This window comes from Embiotoca jacksoni, unplaced genomic scaffold (genome assembly GCF_022577435.1).
Source record: "Embiotoca jacksoni isolate LCO1_2020_lvr unplaced genomic scaffold, fEmbJac1.0.p SCAF_16, whole genome shotgun sequence".
Classification (NCBI taxonomy): Eukaryota; Metazoa; Chordata; class Actinopteri; family Embiotocidae; genus Embiotoca; species Embiotoca jacksoni.
This window is the reverse complement of record NW_027185296.1, coordinates 13,002,264-13,012,227: the sequence shown is the minus strand read 5'-3', so window position 1 is coordinate 13,012,227 and position 9,964 is coordinate 13,002,264. Positions and strand designations below refer to the sequence as shown.

At 40.7% G+C, this 9,964-nt stretch overlaps 1 protein-coding gene across 1 annotated transcript; it reads left to right on the top strand.

Moving 5' to 3' along the window:
- The first annotated feature begins 172 nt into the window (after positions 1-172).
- Positions 173-8,673, top strand: mep1ba (meprin A subunit beta a). Its single transcript, XM_069149974.1, has 15 exons — positions 173-214; positions 385-412; positions 817-867; positions 951-994; positions 2,198-2,276; positions 2,367-2,484; positions 2,569-2,747; positions 2,945-3,163; positions 4,330-4,479; positions 5,214-5,429; positions 5,677-5,933; positions 6,948-7,158; positions 7,283-7,459; positions 7,959-8,221; positions 8,498-8,673. Exons 1-15 carry the CDS (start codon positions 173-175, stop codon positions 8,540-8,542), a joined length of 2,079 nt encoding a protein of 692 aa, XP_069006075.1. The 3' UTR covers positions 8,543-8,673.
- Positions 8,674-9,964: the final 1,291 nt, after the last annotated feature.

Genomic DNA, 9,964 nt, shown 5'->3' with positions numbered 1-9,964 from the left:
TTTATGTTTATTAGTGTGGTTACAAAACTTAGATAAGCTAATCATTAACAGCGCATTTATAATTAAACCTCCCAGTCAGAGTCATAAAAATGAATTTCTGTACTAAACCAAAGCAGCAGCTGTACTTGAGCCACAGCAGGGCTGCAGGGAGCATTGGTCTGCAGCTGGAGTCATGACTCTCAGGTGGATCGTTCTGCTGTTGGGCCTGGGACTGGTGAGGGTAACCCCATGTGGACATAACAGAACCATCTACATTATATGTCCAGAGCAAAAGGCTTTAATACCGTGTGATGCTCCAGGACTGGACAGGATTATAGTCCACTGAGTTTTATATGGAAATTAAAAAACAATTGATTAATTTGTGCTTCTTGATTTACTTTACAGGCAGCAGCCAAGCTAACAGGTGAAACAGGTGAGTCAGTCGAATCACATGATGACTTTTGTGGCTGGTGTTACATCTATGCTCAAAAGTGGGACAAAGTGTTCTAATTTGGATGTTAAATTACTGTCAAGTCAATGTAAACATCTTTCAGATTCTATTGTTTAGTCGAAGGCCCTGTCTTCCTTAAGGTTTCAAAGAAACATTTTTTATATTTTACTGGACTGAATATTAGTTTCCCTGTTGCACTCTTCATGCACCTTCAATTGTACAAACAAGAAAGCAGAAGCTGTAAGTTTGTTCAGTTTGAACAGGGCTGCCATGCAGAAACAGAAACTTCTTACAAAGATCATTTCTACCTCAGATGCTGACACAGTGTTCAGGTTGTTACAGGTTATGGTAATGTAATGTCAGTATCATTGAATCTTCATCTGCAGAAACTGATGTTGATGACAGCCATGACTGGGACATCCTTGACATCAATGAAGGTATGCTGACTCATTATTTTTGTTTCGTTGTGCTGTGTCTGTCTCTGAGGATTTTCATTAATAAATTATGTTTTCCTCTGCAGCTGCAGAGCTGGACCTGCTGGAAGGAGATATTGAACAGGACGATGTAAGTTATTGAGCCGAGACACCAGCCATATTCCTGATATTATTTGGAGCCTGTATATTAAGGCTTATTTGGTTGTGGAATTACATTTGTGATTAAATTCTGAGTCTCCAGCGGGACATTTTGAGGTGAGAACAAAAAATTGCAAATACACTAGTGTTTGTGCATGCAAATTACCAACCAGAAATGTCATTTGTGTGTGTGTGTGTGTGTGTGTGTGTGTGTGTGTGTGTGTGTGTGTGTGTGCGTGCGTGTGTGTGTGTGTGTGTGTGTGTGTGTGTGTGTGTGTGTGCTTATGGGACAAAATTAATGTTGTTGTTGTTGTTTTTTTTAAGTCAAATTTATGCAAATATAGTTTTTTTGTCCCATTCATTATATGTGCGTTTTCAATTACTTGGTTTTATGTGCATTTTCAAACTTTGAAAATAAGTGAATCCTGTAACCTCCCGTACAGAAAAAACACAATAGTTTCCAATGTGTAAAAACACATGGAACTCCATGACCACATGTGATTCTGGACATGTGATTCTGTGTGCAGCTGGTGGCTCTGCCCCCAACTCCAACACACCTGCAGACAATCAGAGAAACACAGAGAAGGAAAGGAGGGGGGAGGAGGGGGAATACTGTGTAATATTTCACACCATATTACATGGATTTGGTGTTTATTTAAATAGTGTCAAGCATCATTAAACTTTCACCACTTTAGAATTATGAACCTGAAAAAAAACGTTTTCGCTTCTACATCATTATTATATTTTTGTTTTTTTAAAAAAAAAAAAAAAACAATTAAATAATTAAATTTACCTTTAAATTTTAATAATAAAGAAATTTGCAAGGCTTTAAGCACTTTACAACTTGAATTTAGTACATAAGTCCTTCAATGCTACAAAAGTGATTCATTTTTCTTGCAAATAATGGCAAATGATGTTGATAATAAATTTTACTGCTATTTTATTGCTTTCTATTATTCTATTAATATCTTATTGCTTCCTGTATGCTGCTGTAGCGAGAAAAAAATTTCCCCTCGGGGATTAATAAAGAAACTACCTAACCTAACCTAACCTAACCTAAAGAACAGCTGTATATTTTCAAGGTTGTGTTATTAAAACTGAAAAATATTATAATGAGATAACATACATTTGTCATTTTTAATACATCACAATGATGATGACTCTACAACACACCTGTATTCCTTCTTCCCATCAGACTCTCAACAGAAACTCCATCATTGGAGAAGAGTATCGCTGGCCAACAACCATCCCCTACTACCTGGAGGACAGTCTGGGTGAGACAGTATAGAAACTCACCTTCACATCTCTGTAAATGCACCAGGATGCTTCATATGTTTCTTTGTACTGCACTGTGAAACATGTAGACATGAATGCCAAGGGAGTGGTCCTGAAGGCTTTTGACCAGTACAGACTGAAGAGCTGCATCGACTTCACACCATGGAAAGGGGAGGAGAACTACATCTCTGTGTTCAAAGGCAGTGGGTGAGTCAAGCTTTACTGTTCAGGTCCAGACCAGGTTGTGTTCATGTACTGTTTGCCTGAGTGCATCTTGGTTTTTTTCTTCAGATGCTACTCCTCTGTAGGAAACCGGCGTGTGGGGAAGCAGCGGCTGTCCATTGGTAAAAACTGTGATCGTCTAGGAACCGTTGTGCACGAGTTCCTGCACGCTCTGGGCTTCTGGCACGAGCAGTCCAGAGCTGACCGTGACGACTATGTCAACATCATTTGGGACCACATTGAACCTGGTAACAATCAACAAAGAAAAACACTGAATTACAGCTCAGTTAATTAATTAATGTTTTCACATAGTAACTCAACCAATGACAAGACGTACAGAAGAAAAGCTCTTTTTAGCTAAAGGACGCAGGATGATGTACAGTAGTTTGCAATGCTGTTCAATCCTTATAAAAGTCTTCCTGGTATTCTTTTTTTTCCTCCTCAGGTAAAGAGCACAACTTTAAACCATATGATGACACGGTGTCCAGCGCTTTGGGGCTTCCCTACGACTACGGCTCTCTGATGCACTACAGTAAGACGTCCTTCAACATCGGCTCGGAGCCCAGCATCATCACCAAGATCCCCCACTTCATGGATGTGATTGGTCAGAGGATGGGCTTCAGTGCGAGTGACCTGACCAAGCTCAACCGCCTCTACAACTGCAGTGAGTCGTTGTAACCTGTAATCTCTAAATGACACAGCCTACCTTCATTGTACATACCATAAGCAAGTCTGAAGGAGGGAACACCTACCACATGATATCTATATTGTAATTACTGCAGTTTTCGTGAACTGTTTAAAACACTGATTAAAAACATAGGAAAAATGCAGAAAATTATAAGACAGTAGCACACAATATATATATATATATATATATATATATATATATATATATATATATATATATATATATATATGTATGCATGATTTGTAGAAGGGATCGAGGAACCTGCACTGGAAGTTTACAGTTTGAACAATCAATAAACCAAAGCACATAATTAAAAAGGAATTACTTTGTTTCATAATAAAGTTACACAGTCTACCTCACATACCATGATGCTAATATACTGTAGATAGATAGATAGATAGATAGATAGATAGATAGATAGATAGATAGATAGATAGATAGATAGATAGATAGATAGATAGATAGATAGATAGATAGATAGATAGATAGATAGATAGATAGATAGATGGATGGATGGATGTTAGGTTGGATGGATGGATGGATGGAGACACAAATATATTTATGCAATAATTACCCATCCATCCATCCAAGAGAGAAAATCTTTTTGCAGCAAGTCAGCAGTTGACTTTGCTGCTGCACATTAGCATGTACTCGTGCATGTGACATGTTTAGTAGCCCAAAGGCAGTGTAATGTTAACAGTGTAACATGTACACACTGATGTCTGCAGTACTATCCCCTAGTTATTGAGCCCCAGCATCATATCAGGTTCTTCATCACACCCTCCATGCAGGCCATAAAAAGAGGTGGATATGTGATAAGACAGTGGATCAAAGGTTTCCTAATCCAAAGCGCTTACATAAAAAGTTTCCATCAAATATTTATTGATTATTGACATAATAACACAGGTGAACATAATTGACCTGATCGGGTCAAAAGGCTGACCCTCCTCCTGCTTATTTCTCTCAGAGGCTTTCAAACAGTTGAATAGATGTGCTTTATATTATCGTATAGTAATAGAGCATTTCAGGATTATGATAAGAATGTGAAAGAAATTTCCTGTCAGAATAATGAGATGAGATCAAAGTCTTGGTCATTTATTTCTACTGCACTGAATGAAGCTGTGACTGTTTCCTCTCCACAGCCACGTCTTCTACTTTCGTGGACAGCTGCATGTTTGAGGAGGACAACATGTGCGGGATGGTTCAACAGGCCGGTGAGGGCCAGTGGGAGCAGCTCAGTTCTGTGACAGGAGGGCCTCAGACCGACTTCACCAACATGGGACAATGCAACGGTCAGTCATTACACGTGTGTGTTGTGGTGCTGCGCTTTCAGAAGTAAACTATATAACACACAAATATTTTGGTGCGGTCCCAAAAAGCGTCATCCAAGGAGTGAAGATGAAGCAGGAATATAAAGTAGATACCAGGGTTTAAAAGAAAAACACACGTTCTCCTGTCTGACCTCAGGTGCTGCTTTGCTGTTGTGTATCTGAAAAACAAAGAGCTGTGATTTACAGCAGCATTGTGTACAAAGTACCTGACTTTAGGCCCATGAACATATCGTTGGATGTTTCTAGATAAAGTGATTTATTGAAGTGCAGATAAAAGGGATTTAAAATCTGTCTGTTAGAAAAATGACTGCTGATTAACTTTGTCAATCATTGATATGATGTAATGAGTCGGATAACGTGTTGTTTCACTGATCTCTATAAAGCTTGCTCATGATTTTTTTTATTTTCTTTCCATAAAGCTAAACTCCTCTGCTGGCAAAAACACTACAAACTGCATGTGAACAATGTTAATAACAATTATTTTAGTTTTAATCTCACAATAATTGAACCAGGGATATAGCTAGAAAGCAAACACATCAATGTCTGCGAAGAGCCCCCAAAGGCTTCATGTGTGCTTCTGTTACATCAAGAAAATACTCAAGAATTGTTGTAGGTCTTAACATGAACAGACCTGGGAGGTTCTTCACTGTGGAGGAGTTTTTGCAACATCAGCTGCTTCTTGGCTGTTGTTCCAGGGAAAGGCTACTTCATGCACTTCAGCACAGCCTCTGCTGATCCCGGGGACCGGGCTTCCCTGGAGAGTCGTTGGCTTTACCCGCAACCCGGAGCCCAATGTCTGCAGTTCTTCCTCCATAACACCGGGGCCCCTGATGATGTTCTCAATATCTGGGTTAGAGAGTACGACGAGGTCAACTCCAGCGGTAAACTGAAGCTTTTCAAGAGCATTTCAGGTAATGAGTGAAATATTTGAACGATTGTGTAAGTTATAATTAAATCCTAATTAAATGTGTAAGATTTGGAAGTGTCTGACTTCTTGACTCATGGATTTAAAAAAAATTCTAAAAGTTTTAAACAAATAAATACCATCAAGTTATAATCAAACACTGCACACAGATGCTTTAAATCTGCTGTACAACTTTAAACATAGTAAATAAATGAAGGTTGTTATTTGTTGAAAATTCGTTCTGCTCTTCACAGGAGGTAACATGGGCTCCTGGGAACTTTACAATGTCAACCTGAATGTGACCCAGAAGGCCCGTGTGGTGTTTGAGGGGGTGAAGGGAAAGAGTCCATCAAAGGGAGGTTTCTCTGTGGACGACATTAACCTGTCCTCCGCAAAGTGTCCTCAGCACATCTGGCATATCCACCAAATCACCGGTCTGCTGGCCTCCACACCGGCAGGAAGGAAACTGTACAGCCCTCGCTTCCTGTCACCTGCAGGTTACTCCTTTCAGGTAAATGCCTTTTTAAACAACTCATTCTCTCATTCTTGATAAATAAAAAGAAAAGCAGGACATTCAATCATCAAGGTCTGTAACTTACATATGCATATAAACTAAATCAAACAACTTCAACTGTATCATTTCATAGAATCTGTTGCAGTGGTGTTATTTCTTGATACAACCAACCAGAACTCATCAAAGTGAAGCAACGTGTGCGTGAAAACAAAGCAAACGGGGATTTAGTCACAGGAAACTGTTCCACAGCAGTGGAAGGTCAAAAACACCACAGGGTGCCTTTAAAGTTTTAATGTATGGAAGAGAAGTGGATCCTCTGTTCAGACATGGTGGGACGAATGGGAGCACCATTCCTCAGCCTTCAGCTGTTTATTTTTCTTTATTTAACTCAGTTTTAAATGAGTGAGCCTGTGATGCTTAAAAGTGTAGATTTTTTTATGATTATTTTATTTGATTATAAACATGATCTTATCATGTGATGAATGTGGAAGGTGTAATACCTGTAGTAACCACAACACCTCCGTACCGGGACTTGGCCTGTAAAGTCTCCAGTGTACTTGGTCAGGAATTTTTAAATTGATGCCCATTTCTATATTGATGATATTACACCTGATATATATGCAAATGTGGATTTCATAATTGACTAAACAACCCCCCACCCATTTCCATTTAATGGTTAAATATTGTGATAACAAACAAACACTGGACGTTGCAGGCAAAACCCTAAACACTGATAGAATCCAGCACCTACTTTAACACTGCTCACACTAGACTGTGGATGTGTTGGTCAGAAGCGTGGCAGATTTGCTCTCCTGTTTTTGATTTTGGAAAAAGTTATGCGGCTGCCAGCCTGAATGGAGAACTGCTGTTTGGGAAATCGTGAACGTACTCACCACCACGTGTTTGCACAGATTTGACCCAGGAGTTGTTTTTGACTGAGCTCTGTGGAAACAATTTTGTAAATAATCCAAAGCAAAGCAGGATGTGCTGACACTGCTCTGTGCTCTTTAGGTAGGTGTGTACCTGAATGGACGAAGCGACCGTCCAGGGTACATGGCCACCTACTTCCACCTAACATCAGGCCCCAACGACCACAGCCTCAAGTGGCCGTGTCCATGGCAGCAGGTAACCATGACGTTAATGGATCAGCAGTCTGACATCAGACAGCAAATGAACATGCACCGAATGGTCACAACTGACCCCGATAAGATGTCCTCTGATGGTAAGAGATGGGTGGAGAGTGTAGTGTTGAAAGCTTGACTGCCCATTTATCCGCCAGCTTCCTGAACCCCTGCTTTTATAGCCTGAATGGATTTACATTGAGTTGTTCACCTGTTTTCTCTCAGGCACTGAGTACTACTGGGATAATCCCAGGAAGGTGGGCTCCAAAGTCACAGCGTCTGATGGCAGCTATTACTATCGAGGCTCGGGCTACGGAACAAGTACCTTCATCACCAACAGCAGACTGAAGAGCAGAAACTTCATCAAAGGAGACGATGCCTACTTCCTCTTCAGTCTGGAAGGTAGGAAGTCTTTCAGACACCAGACAATTAGAGGCAACCAGGATATTACTCATACGTCTGCTTACGCCGATGAACCAAAACATTGTGACCACCTGTGCTTAATTTGCAGTAAGTCCTTTGCATGCCAATAAATGTGCTCAGAACCGCCGAGGTCTGTCGGGGGTGTTGTGTTATGTGGACTTTAGCAGACAGGTAAGACAGGTAAGACATTAGCAGTAGATCCTGATTTGGAGCTGCCACAGATTGGACTTGTTCCAGTGAATTCCCTAACACCCTGTCATCGGTAAATGGTTCGCTCTTCTTCGGACCGAGTCAATCGGTACTCAAAGGTTCATGGTGTGTTCCTCTTCGGACCACCGTAAGTAGGTACTTACCACGGCTGAAGGGGGGCCACCGCTCAATCTTGCCATTTAGGAGGTCAAAACGTTTTCGCTCATTTGTGTATATCAAAGATCATCCTGTCTCTGGAATGTTTCTGTGATTTTCTGTCTCTCCTCAGATAACGGGGACCTGCTGGGTCCCCAGCCTCTGCCCCACTCTGCAGTCCATCCTGTTGCCAGTCTGATGAAGGGGGCAGACCAACCGGCTCCACAGGGAGCTGCTAACAACTCCACAGCAGTCACAGCTGTGGCAGCATGTGTGGCAGCAGCCATGTTGGTGGTTTCCATGCTGACTGTGGGGAAAGCCTGGAGGGTCAGGAAGAGGAGGAGAATGCAGGAGAGAGCCGAGGTGGTGATCATACAGGACATATCTGGAGTGACTGTAAATAATTAGCCGTGTTCTTCTGTACTGTTGTGTTCAGACCAAATGCGAAGCGAATGTTCGCCTCGCGTTACTCGCCCGAATACGGCCGCTGAAGTTAAATATTTTCAACTTAGGCGGATGCGTATTTGCGTCCTTTCACGCTTTTGCATTGACTTGGTATGTAATCGCTCTGCGAGAGTAATTTGCTTTGCATTTGGTCTGAACACGGCTTACGAATGATTCTAAAGAATAACAAGACAAGAATCAGAAGTTAATGTCTCTCTTTCATTGCAGGAGCCCCCAACCAAAGACCTACCATCTCCTTTCTCTACTGCCTGATGGCCAATTAAAGGAAAACTCAACAATGACCAGAGCACAGAGACACTTGTAGAGCTTTAATGATTTCCACAACTATTTAGTCAGATGGTCACTGACTGCAAGCTGGACTGTAGGTGTAAGAAATAAACATTTCCGACAGAATATGTCTTCAAATCCTTTGTTCCTTAAATTCCAACTTCATCACCAGCCAGTGATGTGGTTCTTTACCAGGATCATTAACCATGTGGAAGCTGGTGGGTTTGGGGGTATTTAAGCAGAATGCTTATTAATGGCTGTGAAAGTCATCTTCACAAACATTCTGCAACCTTCTTCTCAGTAACTTTTTGACCCAGTTTACTTTAGCGTTGAAGAGCTTAGTCCCACACTGAGACTGCTTTTATAGAAAAAACAACTTGAATTAACAGTGAAATGAGAAAAAAAGAAAGAAAAAAAAAAAGGACTTCCTGAGGACTTGTCCTAAAATGTTTAGGGTGACCTGAAAGGAGAATTCATTTCATGATATTTCCAAATTAAGTGAGTCTGCATCAGTGAATAGAATTAGCACATTTTCATTTTAAACTTACAACTACACCATCATAAGGGGCCACCAAGAGAATCACAATTTGACAAAATTTAGACTCCTGGGTTTCAATGTTACTTTCTTCTTAGACATCGAGATGAACTGTGTTGTCTTTGCAGTTCTGTATAGTACAACCCAGTTTCCAAAAAAGTTGGGATGCTGTGTAAAATGTACAGAAAAACAGAATGCAATGATTTAGAAATCATGTAAACCCATATTGAATTGAACTTGAATTGACTAAAGACAATATATCAAATGTTGAAATTTTTATGTTTATAAAAAATGTGTTTTAGAATTTTATGGCAGCAATACGTTTCAAAAAAGTTGGGACGGGCATGTTCACCACTGAGCTGCATCACCTCTTCTTTTAACAACACTCTGTAAACCTTTGGGAACTGAGGAGACCAGTTTCTGGAGTCATTAAAGTGAAATGTGGTCCCATTCTTGCCTGATATAGGATTTCAGCTGCTCAACAGTTCAGGGTCTCCTTTGTTGTATTGTTCATGTCCTGATGCTCCAGATGTTTTCAATGATTGACAAGTCTGGACTGCAGGAGGCCAGTTTATCAGCGGACTCTTCTACTACGGAGCCAAGCTGTTGTAATGTGTGTGGGAAGTGTTTTTTTTTGTCCTGAAATAAGTAAGGCACTAATGCATCCCTGTACCATCACAGATGCTGGCTTTTCAACTGAGCGCTGATAACAAGCTGGATGGTCCCTCTCCTCTTCAGCCTGAATGATGCAGGATTGATGATTTTCAAAAAGATTTTCAAATTTTGATTCTTTGGACCACAGGACAGCTTTCCACGCCGGCTCAGTCCATCTGGGTTTCTTCTTTGGAGAGTTTTAACCTGCATTTGTGGAC